Source organism: Manis pentadactyla, chromosome 14 (genome assembly GCF_030020395.1).
Source record: "Manis pentadactyla isolate mManPen7 chromosome 14, mManPen7.hap1, whole genome shotgun sequence".
Lineage (NCBI taxonomy): Eukaryota > Metazoa > Chordata > Mammalia > Pholidota > Manidae > Manis > Manis pentadactyla.
The window spans coordinates 42,485,253-42,499,546 of record NC_080032.1 but is presented as its reverse complement, the minus strand read 5'-3'; the positions used below and the strand labels follow the sequence as shown (position 1 = coordinate 42,499,546).

Here is a 14,294-nt window from a genome sequence, read left to right as displayed (position 1 = left end):
TAAAGCAATCTACAGATTCAGTGCAATACCTATCAAAATACCAACAGCATTCCTCAATGAACTGGAACAAATAGTTTTAAAATTCATATGGAACCACAGAAAACCCCAAATAGCCAAAGCAATCCTGAGAAGGAAGAATAAAGCAGGGGGGAATCTCACTTCCTAACTTTAAGCTCTACTACAAAGCCACAGTAATCAAGACAATTTGGTACTGGCACAAGAACAGACCCACAGACCAGTGGAACAGAATACAGACTCCAGATATTAACCCAAACATATATGGTCAATTAATATACGATAAAGGAGCCATGGACATACAATGGGGAAATGACAGTCTCTTCAACAGATGGTGCTGGCAAAACTGGACAGCTACATGTAAGAGAATGAAACTGGATCACTGTCTTAACCCCATACACAAAAGTAAATTCGAAATGGATCAAAGACCTGAATGTAAGTCATGAAACCATAAAACTCTTAGAAAAAAACACAGGCAAAAATCTCTTGGACATAAACATGAGTGACTTCTTCATGAACATATCTCCCTGGGCAAGGGAAACAAAAGTAAAAATGAACAAGTGGGACTATATCAAGCTGAAAAGCTTTTGTACAGCAAAGAACACCACCAATAGAACAAAAAGGTACCCTAAAGTACGGGAGAATATATTCATAAATGACAGATCTGATAAAGGGTTGACATCCAAAATATATAAAGAGCTCACGTACCTCAACAAACAAAAAGCAAATAATCCAATTAAAAAACGGGCAGAGGAGCTGAACAGACAGTTCTCCAAAGAAGAAATTCAGATGGCCAACAGACACATGAAAAGATGCTCCACATCACTAATCATCAGAGAAATGCAAATTAAAACCACAATGAGATATCACCTCACACCAGTAAGGATCGCCACCATCCAAAAGACAAACAACAACAAATGTTGGCAAGGTTGTGGAGAAAAGGGAACCCTCCTACACTGCTGGTGGGAATGTAAATTAGTTCAACCATTGTGGAAAGCAGTATGGAGGTTCCTCAAAAAAACTCAAAATAGAAATACCATTTGACCTGGGAATTCCACTCCTAGGAATTTACCCTAAGAATGCAGCAGCCCAGTTTGAAAAAGACAAATTCACCCCTATGTTTATTGCAGCACTATTCACAATATCCAAGAAATGGAAGCAACCTAAGTGTCCATCAGTAGATGAATGGCTAAAGAAGATGTGGTACATATGCACAATGGAATATTATTCAGCCATAAGAAGAAAACAGATCCTATCATTTGCAACAACATGGATGGAGCTAGAGGGTATTATGCTCAGTGAAATAAGCCAGGCAGAGAAAGACAAGTATCAAATGATTTCACTCATCTGTGGAGTACAAGAACAAAGGAAAAACTGTAGGAGCAAAATACCAGAAGACTCACAGAACCCAAGAATGAACTAACAGTTACCAAAGGGAAAATGACTGTGGAGGATGGGTGGGAAGGGAGGAATAAGGGGGTAGGAAAGAAAGGGGGCATTATGATTAGCATGTATAGTGTGGGAGGGGGCATAGGGAGGGCTGTGCAACACAGAGAAGACAAGTAGTGATTCTACGACATCTTACTATGCTAATGGACAATGACTGCAATGGGGAATGTGAGGGGAACTTGGTGAAGGGGGTGGTCTAGTAAACATAATGTTCCTCATGTAATTGTAGAGTAATGATACCAAAAAAAAAAAAAAATGAACACATTTGTGTGAGTTTTTACTAAGAAAAACTGAAATATACACATATACGTAACATATGTTGCTAATTTCAGAATTCTAATTTCTCTCCACAAAATTCTCCTGTCAGAATAGACATCATTTTAATGTACAGTAAGAATGCCAATATAAGGATATGTTGTAATTTAAGTAATCCCCTACTATAGAGTATGTAGATATACTTCAAAGAATAGTAGGATTCATGAACAAGAAATCGGACATTTAAACCCCGTGCAAATAGGAAACTTCCTCTCTTATAAAGATCATGTACAGATCCAAAGAGATTGTCTCAATAATTTCTAGAGTTGATGAGAAGTCCTTAACAATTTCATACACATTCTAATAATAGTCATGTGCCAAAAAAAAGCATACATTGGACTAGCTGTGTAATACTTGCCAAATGCTTGGCAAATCATACTACAGAATCACATTTTCAACCCAGATAAAAGTTGTAATTTGAAAACATAATGCTGCTAACATTCTGAAGTTCTATGTCTTTGAAAACCTCTTTGCTGTTTCAAATCTGCTTTTAGAAGGCAAAGGATATAAAAATACATAAAGGGATATCAGGAAGCTATGTCCTATAGGAGCACTGAACACTTAGCATGTAGAACCAGCAAATTTAAAAATCAGGGGGGTCATTAGGGAAATGCAAATTAAAGCCACAATGAGGTATTATGAAATATCCACTAAAATGACTATAATACAAAGGCAATAACAAGTGTTAGGATATAAAGAAATTAGAACCTTCACACAGTGCTTTTGAGAATGTAAAATGGTGCAGCAACTTCATAAAAGAGCTTGGAAATTTCTTAAAACATTAAACATAATCTTACAATACATCCCAGTGGAGTTTGTATCGAAACCCTACGAATCTACCCAAGAGAAATGAAAACATGTCCACAAAATGCCTTTTATGTAAATGTTCATAGAGGCATTATTTATAATAGGCAAACATGGGAAACAACCCCAATGTCCATCATGGAATACTACCCAGCAATGAAAAGGAACAAAATAAGAATACATGCTACAATATGGATAAACTTCAAAAATATACAAAGAAGCCAGAAGCAAAAGACTATATAATTGTCTTAATCCACTTACACAAAATACACAGAAAAGGCAGCAAAATACTAGATTATAACAACCAGCCACCATTTATTGAATAACAATATATTCCAGTACTCTCTATCTTAAAGGAAAGCTTATTGATAAAACTTCAACATCAGTGACTATAACCTTGTCTTATATTTCAAAATTTTACTTGATAGAGTTTTAATTTAAAGAAATATTGGAATGCTATGAAGCTCTTCATTCTCAGTATCTGTCTCGTTTTTATGCAGGGTAAATGCTTTTTAAATCTTTCTTTTGCTGCTTGACTTTGGTCCATTTTAATTCTCAATTGCTATCACCACTCAAAATGGGCAAAGCAGAACATAATTGTCAAATTCTGTATTATAACAAGTAGTGGTGATAAAAGCTTAAATAACAAAGTACTTGTTTAAAGTGTTTATTCCAGTGATCTATCGCTAATCAAGAGTTGGCTATAAAAAATAAGATTCATTCTAATTTCTCCCCATTTCCATTAGGAATACAGAAAATGAACCACTTTGTCCCAAAGACTAGAGAAATAACAGTTGATACACACTAGCCTACGAACAGCATATGTCTTTGAGAAAGTTTATTTTCTTCTAAACTGTGAATCTGTACTGATAATAAAATGATATTTTGTTTTTAGTGCAGTGTCCAGAGGCTTTCTGGTGATTTGCAGAGTTGTAAAGACTTCAAATTATGTCTGAATTTAAGGTTAGGAATCAAAAAAAAGGAAAGAGGTTGAAGAAGATTCAGAAATGTGACTGGTCTTCCTGTGCCAGAATACTAACAAAATACTACTTAGTCCAGGAAAGATAAAATAATATGTTTTCATGCATTATATGCTTTTCCGTAAGACTAGTTTAGTACCGTGCATTTTAAACTGTAATACTGGGATTCAACAAAAGATGAAGTAGGGAATTTTAAGATATATTCTAACATTGTAATTAGAAAACATAAGAATATGTGCTAAAACTAAGAAAGAGGTTAAATGCACCTCTGTATTTGTAACAATCTTAACTGCAAAACTGATGAAGACCTCAGGTATTCCAAGGCGGTATAATGCACATGTTCAAGAGAGAGGCACAAAATAATCCACTGGGGTGCATCTTATATTTACTTTTCATTTCACTTTTTTCATGATTGTATAAAGTACATATTAATGCACTAACAAGTAAACAGACATTTATTGGGTTATATATTGAACATTTTATTACTGGCAAAATGTGTACTCAAAAGAGTGGAAACCACTATTCTAAGGCATGGACTGACTAGGATTATTGTTCTGTCATATTAGAGTTAAGCAGTCCCACTTTTTTGTTACTCTGTGAAAACCTACTGAATGAAGCAGCTCAGACACTTTACAGAAAGAACTACTATGATCAAAGGCAAACCTTTAAAGTCCTTTATAGTTTACAAAGCTTTCATGTATGCTGTCTCATGGAACTCCCATACCAGCTTAGTATCATTACTAGTTCATCCAAAGTATACAGTAAGTTTCTAAGAAGCATTCATAAACACTGGTTGTTTATTATTATAAATAAACCTTAGCTGTGAAGCTAATGAAAGGAGAAAAAAATTTAAAGACTTAAAGTTAACCTAAGTAAACTGAGTCACAGAGGAATATTAGAGGAGTTAGTCCTCCCTGAAAAGAAGTTTGGGAACCTCTCAACCAGAACTTTATAAAAGGAAAGTAACCCTCTGTCTCTTCTCCTGCCCAGCCCTTACCACCTTTATTCTTTACTGTTTAAAAACAAGCTTAGGGCATTCCCAGCCTAGACACTGGAATGACTGCCAAATATTTGACTACCAAGGTGGTGGGGTTAAAGGCTCTGGAATTCTTCAGATGGAGGTGGTGAAGGGTAGATTTAATATCTGACTCTATATGGAGGACAATGACAAGGTGTTTTCCCAAAATTAAATTAAAAGGATTTGATTTTAAGCTGGCTACTGATAAAATTACTATAGAAAAATCATAAAATATTTCTGACAGTGAAGATTTAGGAGAAAAATACTTAAGGACCCTTATCAAAAAAGGGATTTTTGTAAGCAGGATAATTTCCTATTATATTAGATCATTTAAGTATACCAAGATTGCTAAAAGATCAAAAGTTTGATTTGTTTTTCAGAAGTATGTGTCTGTGTATGCTATAGCTAAACTTCACTGATTTGCTAGTACCACTATCAATAAATGAATGCATTATTATTTACCTGAAACCTAAAGAGCTGATTTCTTTTACTGAATTGAAGGATTGATAATGGTTAGGTTACTGAAACTAATAATCCCCATGGTGAATGGCAACAGATGAAATTTAAACCAGAAGTGCCACTGAAGTAGAGGAAATCTAATTTGATCACCATACTTGTTTCCAGCAAGTTAATTACTTTGTTTTAGGTGTTAAAAGATATATGCTAATTTATATAGCTGATTTAAGTACCAAGGCAACAGATACATTTATGATAAAATCAAACAAAACTTAAGCTGCTTCTGAAGCAATAAGCCACAAGACTAAAGAGTATAAAAAAAGATAGCCATATATTAGATTCTAATATATTAGAATTATAAGAACCAAGAATAACTGGGGCATAAATTTAGGATTAAGTCATATTTCAAGGCTTTTGCTATTTCAACACTTTGAAAGGAACAGTTAAGAATGGTTAATTCTAACATTACCCTTGGAGCAGACAGTGGATTTAACGACTGCCCTTTACTGTTCTCTGCATGCTGGGTTAACCCATTAGGATTTGAAGACTGTGCTGTAGGAAGCTGGGTAGTGGTTGCAGGTTGCTGAGAAAATTCTACTTTGTGGCTCTTATTTGATCCATCCAATCTGCTATTTCTCTCTACAGCAATCAGGTCACGAATTTTTTGCAGCTGCTCCACTGAAGCTTTTTTAGGAAAGATAAGATGTGTTTCTCCCTAGAATTTATAAAATTAGGAAAAATTTTAACTGTTGCTTTATACTGACAGTCATCCTTATACACACACACAGATAAAACTAAAGCCAGTATTATATTATACATCATATTTTAAAAATTACTGTTTTCTTACCATTATGGGACTTTCTTTTTATACAAAGCTAAATAATGCCTAAATATAAACCAGAATACTAAGAAAACCAGTCTCCTTGTTAACATATAATACTTAGCCTATTTTATTGGTTCAAGGGACATATAGAAAAATATTTTATCTTTTAGGAGTAATAAGTCAGAGAGTCTCCTAAGAGTTGAAAATATACACATTCGTAACTCCTGTACAACAGCATATGATTACTATTCTCTATGAAATTCCCTGTGAGATAATAATACTAGAAATACAACCATACAAAATGATCAGGGGTCACATAAAACCAGTAAGAAGTTATTTAACAACCTTCTAAACCCAAGTCTTTAACAGCTACATGATTATAAGTTTGTATATGGGTCCACTAATTTTTCCAAGGTAACACAAAGTACACCCCAATGATTAATTCAAAACAAGATTATTAACAGTATACAAAGGTGGTCCAAACAAAACATACAATCAAACAACAAAAATTCCATACTTATAGTAGTAATCCATTTAAGGAATACCCATGATATAATCAGAGCCCTTTAAGATACAATTAACATTATGACAAAGCTCACAATGTAAAATAGCAATTATAAAATAAGGAAAAAGTCAAAAATATATTCAATCAAGTGTCAAGGTGTTTTTGAAAAGCAACAGTGTTAAAACAGTAATTCCACCAATTGCAAATGAGATAAAATGACTGGTTGTTTATACAACAGATAAATTGTAGATTGTGAGCATTTAAATTAAACTCACAAACGAGAATGACCCTATATTCCTGGTGATGGTAAAATCCAGTTGACCTATAGGAATCAACTGACCAAGACACTACTCAATAATGACATGAAAATCAATTCCATGTGAATCTTTTTTAAAAAGCTGAAAGAGGCCAGAAAGCTCCATTATATTACCATAATAGCTGTAAAAAAAGACTACAAACATTTATTCTGTTGATGTGTTCTAGGTACTGTGCTAAACATTTTACATACATTATCTCAAGTAGTTCTCACCAACACCCTGAAACGTGTTAGGTTTATTCCCACTTTTTATATAAAAATTAATAAGGCTCAGAGAAGTTAAATAACCTGCCTGATGCTACAGAATAAATGTCAGAGCAAGGATGCAAACTGCATCACCTTAATCATTACTCTGTAATTGACTCCATCTTAGACTGAACAAAGACCAAAAATCACAGGTTTGTACAAACAGTTGGAAGGGTTGAAGAAGAGTACTTCTACAGTTGTGATTACATATGCAATGATTAGCACAAATTGGAACGTAGTAACTTTTCCAACATTAGAAAAGAACCACCTCACATCTATGAGGTCTGGGAAGAAAAACTAAACGTCTTGTTTAAAACCCAAGAGGGAGTTTTCCCATCTCCTATCACCCATGGAGCAGCACTGAGAAAGGCAGATGCCCTGTGGGGATGGAGGTGGTAGAACAGCAGGACAGCTATCGGGACGTATGTCTCAGTCCACACCTTGGAGAGGGCCCGCAAGACAGACAGCTAGCCCGATGGATCACATATCCATGTGGATTATGTCTCTCTCAACCTCCTTCTCAGAATTTTCATAAAAAAGAATGCAGCCTCACAGATGGGCCCAAAAGTGTCCACGATTTTAATATACTGTTGAAAATTTCAGGAAAGGCCTTAGATTCCTACTTCATTTTAAAGCCCACCAAGTTTCCTTTTGATGGTTGAGCTCAGTTTCACCAGTGGAATCAGCTCCACTTTTCCCCCTGCAGCTTAGCCACACTGTTAAAACAGTTACTTCAGATGGGTCCTGAGGGGTGAAGTCCAAGGCCAGTCAGAAACTTGAAGTATAAATTAGGCTTATCAAAACAGGTTAATCTTTCCTGAAATTGTGGCTCTATTTGCATTAAATACTACTGCAAGTCTCAATCTGGTTTGTTACTTGGCAGTGGTGAAACCAATGTTTGGGTTTGCCTGAGACTGAGGAAAGTTTTCTAGGATATGGGACTTTCAGTACTAAAAGCAGGTCAGTCCCAGGCAAACTAGGGAAGGTGGTCACCCCACCTGGTGCTCAAATATTTGCTGAATGAAAGACATCTGATTTGACTAGATCTATGACACTTTAAAAATGAGAAATTAATAGTCTCCAGTTGTCATTTGCTCAATTTTCCTGTCATTTGACTCTGAAAAATCTGCATTTCCTTGAAGAAAATCAGCAATGCGCTCAGTTTTTCCCCTCTATAGTTTTAAATTCTCTGTTTGGATGTCTGTGAGTAACTATAAGCAGATGACAGCATAATTTCTATCTTCAGCCTGACCTTCCCTGCTGTGTTATAGACTCACATATCCAAGCGCCTACTTGATTTCTCTACTTCAATATTTAGCAGCATATCAGTATAATTAACCCAAAGATAGCAAGTGATTTCACCCCGATACTTGTAACTCTCCAAGATGTCTCAGTCTCAGTTAATGGCACTCCCATCCACTCAGCTGCTCAAACCAAAATTGAGAGTTATCCCTGATTCCTTCCTTTCCCACATCCAATTTATCAGCAAGTCCTGTACACTCTGCTTAAATCATCCTGGCTCCCTTTACTTCTTCCCCACCTTCAGTGCTATCAGTCTTTGATTCAGCAAATGAACACTGAGTGCCCAAATGCACCAGCACTGCTCTAGGAGCAACACAGGGCACAAAATGACAAAGAGTCCCACCCTTGGGGAACTTACACAAACCAATACCATTTCTCATTTAGACTAATAGATTTACTTATAAAAATACATTTTATATATTAATATAACTGGTCTCCCCACTGTATCCCTTGCACTTATCCCAGAACATCCAGAATATTCTCTTTACAGCAGCCCAAGGAATCTTCAAAAACATTCTTCCCTGCTGAAGACCTTCCCATGGCTTCCTATTTCACTTAGGAAAAAAAGTCTTAAGTTTTTACTACAGTCCTCAGAACCCCTGCCTCTGTAGCTACTCTCTGTGACAAAGGTTCCGCTTAGAAGTTCTTTGCACATGTAAATCCTTCTGCCTGAAATAACTATTACCTGCTTCCGCACCTGAACAGCTTCTTGTCACTCAGGTTTCAACTCAAATATTATCTCCTCAGGGGCCTTCCCTGAATAATATTATTCTTACACAGCTGCCAACCACTACAGTTGTTTTATATTACATTACCATGCCTTTTCTTCTTTGCACTCATTTTTGTTTTCATGTTGCTGCGTGTCTAACCTGTTAGAATGTAAGCTCCATGTGAGAAGGGATCTATTATCTGTCTGTCTGACTGTCTAGTTGCTGTAGGGCCTGGAATAGACTCTGGGGAGGGAAGCAGAAGAAGCAGGAAGGAAAATACATCCTGCAGCAACTCAGCACATCTCCATGAGAATGTCTACAGTCTTGCCAATTCTGACTGCCATTAACCTCTGAGTCTTTATAACCTGGTTGTTTTTCTCAATATTCTGTAAAGTAGAAATGGTTTAAGTAAATACACATAAAGGACATTCACAATCTTAAATAACTACTTTTACTGTAGTTAAAATAACTAAATCACAGGATTCTAGAAAATGGAAACACCAAACTTTTCTTTTGATCTGAAAACAAAAAAACACACTGAGATTCTTCACTCCACTTACAGAAGAGAGCTCTTATGGGTGGCAACTAAATTCAGCTTTTCTGTGTTTATTCTTTTCATTTTTCTTACTGGAGACAGGTGGTTGGACCCTATTGGTATTAATGTGTGCTCACAAAGCAGGCTTTTGCTAGAGGTCTAAAGTGAGCCACAATTTGGTCCTTCGGTGGCATGTCTGACCTTATTCTAAAGGATTGATACTTGTATGAATTTCCCCTGGGCGAAGAGTCGTTATATTTTACTTTAATTTAAGGTATATTTACTGTGACTTTTAAATGTCTAATAGGCGAAGAAATAAGTTGCACAGATTTCCAAAATGATTAATTAAAAAATTATCCATTAATACTCTAATGAATGCTTTGCATATGAATTGGAGAGAAGAAAGGCTTGAACATACCTCTTCAAAGCCCATTTCAAATAAACATTCAACGGCTCCTCTGACAGGCAAGAGTCTAGTAGAGAAAGCTGTGTTTCCAATACGGATAGATCTGTATTTTTCATCATTAGGGTTTCTGATTAAAAAAAAAAAGTTTGATTATATATAACAATTTATATTTTTCATAATGTTTTTGCATTCATTTTCACATCTATTACTGGCTATACTGCTACAAGGTAGTATAGGTCCCAACTTTAAGAAAGAGGAAGCAGTCTAGAAAAATAGCCTGATCTTACGATTCTTACCTTAGTAGACATTTATTATCACCTCACTGTTTTTCACAACTGATAATATTAATAGTGCCATAAGGGAAATCCATGTGATATTTTAATTCTGTGCGGTTCAAGCTAGATATCTTGATGAGTTTTTGGATTGCTGAAAAAAAAAAATCCATGTAAGCTCCAGAGAGGAGCATAAGGTTTGCCTTGTTTTGTTTTGATGGATCTCAATCACCAAGACTGGTGCCTGATACATAAATGATGGTTAGTATCTCTGAAGTGAATGAATAAAATAAATTAAGAAGTAATGTAAAAATGGATTGCAGTTCTTCAAAGATTTTACTACTGACAGACACGAACCTAGGTGTACCTTTATAGTCACTTGATTTTCTTTCTTCCCTAATTCAACGATTGTTTTTACTGTAAGTTTGGCTTCAGATCAAAAAACTTCAGTTGAGTTTTGTCACGAGTATGGTAATAAAATAAAATGAAGATATAAATTAATTTTACCATGATTAAAATTTTGAATAGTATACACAGGATAAGACCAGTACATTAAAAACTTTGACTTGAGATATTTAATAACTTTGATAAATAAGAAGGACTATAAAATAAGTCAGGAAAAAAATACCGGTTATGATAATCACAGTATTATACTTGAAAGAGTTTCAGAACATAATTTAAGATGGTAAGTAGGTTTCATATCTGATACCAACTCCCTTAAAATGATAGTGGCTTCCATTAGCACTATATTGAGAAGGACTCTGAGGCTGTGTGGCTAGGGTCCACAGCAGGGAGTACTGAAGCCATCTGCTTGGCATAGGGAATGGGGGTGGTGGGCAAATACTAGCAATTGATCTTTGTCTTAACTATGTATGTTCTCTATATACCTTGATACAAAAACAAAAGCAAAAAAAAGGATTTTTAACTGTGGAAATTTCAACAAATTTCACATTTGTCTTCGACGGAGCAACTCCCTGTTGACAAGTTGTCATAAATACTACATGAATTTCTTTTAAACCTTTTTTTCTTTATTTCAAAAATCATGTAAATTTATTATAGAAAATAAGAGAGAAAGGCTATAAAATAGTCTACTGAATGTCCAGTTTACTACCAAACCACAAACTCCTTTCTACCTATTCATGGAAGTGCAGAAATTCAGAGTGCGCACTCAGTACTTCTTATAGCAGTTTGAAATTGCCACAAAATTGTTACTGTATTTTACAGAAGTTATAGGTCCATAAAGTATTAGAAATTAAAAACAAAAACATTGTTCTTCACCAAAGATTATTTGAAAATCACTAAAAGCTGAGAAACACAAAGAACAAGTACAAGCTCTTCTCTTTTATTCTGTGTTGACCAGGGTTTTTGGCATTCTTGATTTGGGGACTCTGTTGTAGCTGCTCCGGGCACAGCATCCCTGGCTTCTAGAACACACCATATTGTAAATGTGCTTCCCTTTTCTTACTACTTAAAACTTTAAGTTTCTTATCACTTAAAACATTAAACTATAAAATGATCCTGTATTTAAAAATAAATAAATAAATAAATAAATAAAATGATTCTGTATTTTTCATAGCTGGTTATAAATAAGTGAGAAATCTTTTCATGATACTCAACACATTCCACAGGATGATAAGCATATCAGTACTACCCCGGTGATAGATCCCACTTGTGCGAAAGTTATTTCAATCTACTTTTTTGCTATAGCTTCCATATTTCCGCACAACCAGTCTTTCACTGGGCTTAATTTTCTAGTTTTCTCTTTCACTGTTTAAAAATTTTTATAAAACATACACTAGTTGTTCTGATACAGCTTATTATTTTGATACGTTTCAAAGCTTCTCTGTCATAGACTTTGTAAAGTTCAGATTTTCCTCTAGTTTCTAGTGAGCAATAAATAAAAATAAATAAAAATGCTACCATTTTACAACATCTGTGGACCTCACATATTAATTTTTCTCACTAGAAGCATATTGCAAACAAAAAACCCCAAAAATGACAATAATGTCCAGTTACCCAAATTGTATCTCCCTCTTTTCAAGTATGTTGAATAGACCACCCATAGTCTTGAGGACAGACTAATGCCAGAATTCCACCCTGGATGCCCTCAAAGGCTTGGTGAACTTGGCAACAGCGTTATCAGACTGCAAATCCATCAGATTACATTTTCTGCCCTTGGAAAAGTGCCTTCAAAACACTTTCTGAATCTCCAGCTTTACAGCATCATCCCAGTGTGTCCACTCTCCTTGAGCTCATTACACTCTCCTTATCCCGTACTGTCTAAAGTGTCCCTAAGGATCACCTTTATCTTTGCCAGATCTTTCAGTAACATTTTCTCTGTAAACTTTTCTCAAATATTTTTTGCTATAACACATATATGTGTTTTCTCCTATCTCCGCTGACCGTCAACTATTTTTGCAACTTGTAATATTTATCTTGTTTGTTAACAATTATTTTGCACTTTCACTTGAGGTTTTCTTTTTACAAGTGGATGATGAGTTGAATGAATGGGTCTTAAAAGGTCTGAAAATTTTCCTGATTCTCATTCAACCATCACTTTGAACACATTCTGGTGTCTTCTTGTCTTAACCTCACTTATCTACCAAACTGTTCTACCTTATGAAAATCAGTCTTTGTTTTTACAAGTAAATGGTGGGAAAAAAGTCATGCTTGTCACCTTAATCACTATCTAGCACTTTTCCGTGGAAATTAATAAAGGGAAACTCACTTCTACAAGTCAGAAAGCTAGGAGGGGAACAATACTACTCCACCCCAATTATAGGAAGAATTGTCAATCCCAATAGAAGAATGCTCACAGGGAAGGACCTTCAGGTACAGGCCCCAACAGAGAAAGATGTACATGGCACCTGCTGCAGACTGACCACCCCTGCAACCAGCCAACGAAAGATCACCATCACCCTGAGCTCTTGCTTTTCCCAGATGGATTTTCACTCAAAATAATCCCTCCCAACTTCCTCCTTCTCCAGACGATAACATTCCTCTCATTTGTTTGTTGGACTTGCCTATGGTCTTGCTGCAGCTTGCATGTCCCAAACTACAATTCTCTTGATACTCCCGAATAAACCCATTTTTTGCTAGTAAAATAACTGAGTTTTATTTTTAAGGTTAACATTTCTAAGATTTTATGATATGTTAACAATAGGCCACAGCACCTCAGAAAAAGGGAAAACATAAATATTTGTTTATTTCAGAATTTCAGAAACACTAAGAATTAAACATATCTAATCATTTACTAGCTTGTTTCCTCTTTAGAATGTGTTCCTAGAAAGTATTCACATCAATGGAATTTTAGTGCATGAGAGTTACCTTTAATCTTGTATTTTTATTACTAATCACAAAAGTTGGTTTGCAGGTGTCTTACCAATGGGTTTCAGTCCTGGGCAAGTTCACTATGGATTCAGTGAGACCAAAGAATGACAATGGCATGTTCTTGGGGGTAAAAGGGTTTATACCCAACTTTATTCCCATGGTGGCAGGTCAGTTCCGAGAATCCAGTCCATTCAGAGCAAGTCTGCTTGCAGCAAGCCAGTCTCTGCCTCTGGGCCTCCCTGCCCCCGCAGCCATCTCAGTCTCTGTCCTCGGTGCTGCCACCACTCTAGTCTCTGCTCTCCTGCAGCCATGCAGCCTTGCAGCCGGGCCACCATGTTGCACAGAGCATTGGGGGAAGCTCTTTATATAGAGTCAATAATAACGTTTACTTACACTATAGGGCTGTTGCAAAAGATAGACATAGATCTGGCACACAGTGTGTGGTGAGCTAGCCGACCAAGGCCAGGTGAGAATCCTGGCCATAAGAACCTTCACTTTATCTGCAGTAGGTCATTTTTTTAAGTTATTTATAGTCTTTCTGAAAATAAATTTTTTGAAGACATCTATCTGCCTTTAGAACCATCTGGGAACCATCTCTGCTCTAACTCTACCAATTCTCTGTAGCTGACAAGGGAAACATACATGTAATCTAGCTTTTTTCAAATGGACCTTGAAAAACAGTTAACAGATAACATATGTGCCAGATCCTTATATCTATCTCTTGCAACAACCCTGTAATATAAGCACAAATCTTTCCTTTTATTAAAAATGAGGAAACTGAAGCCCAGAGTTTACATAAATTGCCCATAATC

General features: G+C 35.8%; 1 protein-coding gene across 2 annotated transcripts in view; it reads right to left on the bottom strand.

Moving 5' to 3' along the window:
- Positions 1–14,294, bottom strand: part of NGLY1 (N-glycanase 1) — a 51,892-nt gene that overhangs the window by 34,305 nt on the left and 3,293 nt on the right. For both annotated transcript variants that reach the window (XM_036886122.2, XM_036886121.2), the window contains exons 2-3: positions 9,893–10,007; positions 5,507–5,752 (exon numbers count right to left, since the gene is read on the bottom strand). In XM_036886122.2, the coding sequence (XP_036742017.2) occupies positions 5,507–5,752; positions 9,893–10,007 (361 nt within the window). The remainder of the gene's footprint in view (positions 1–5,506; positions 5,753–9,892; positions 10,008–14,294) is intronic.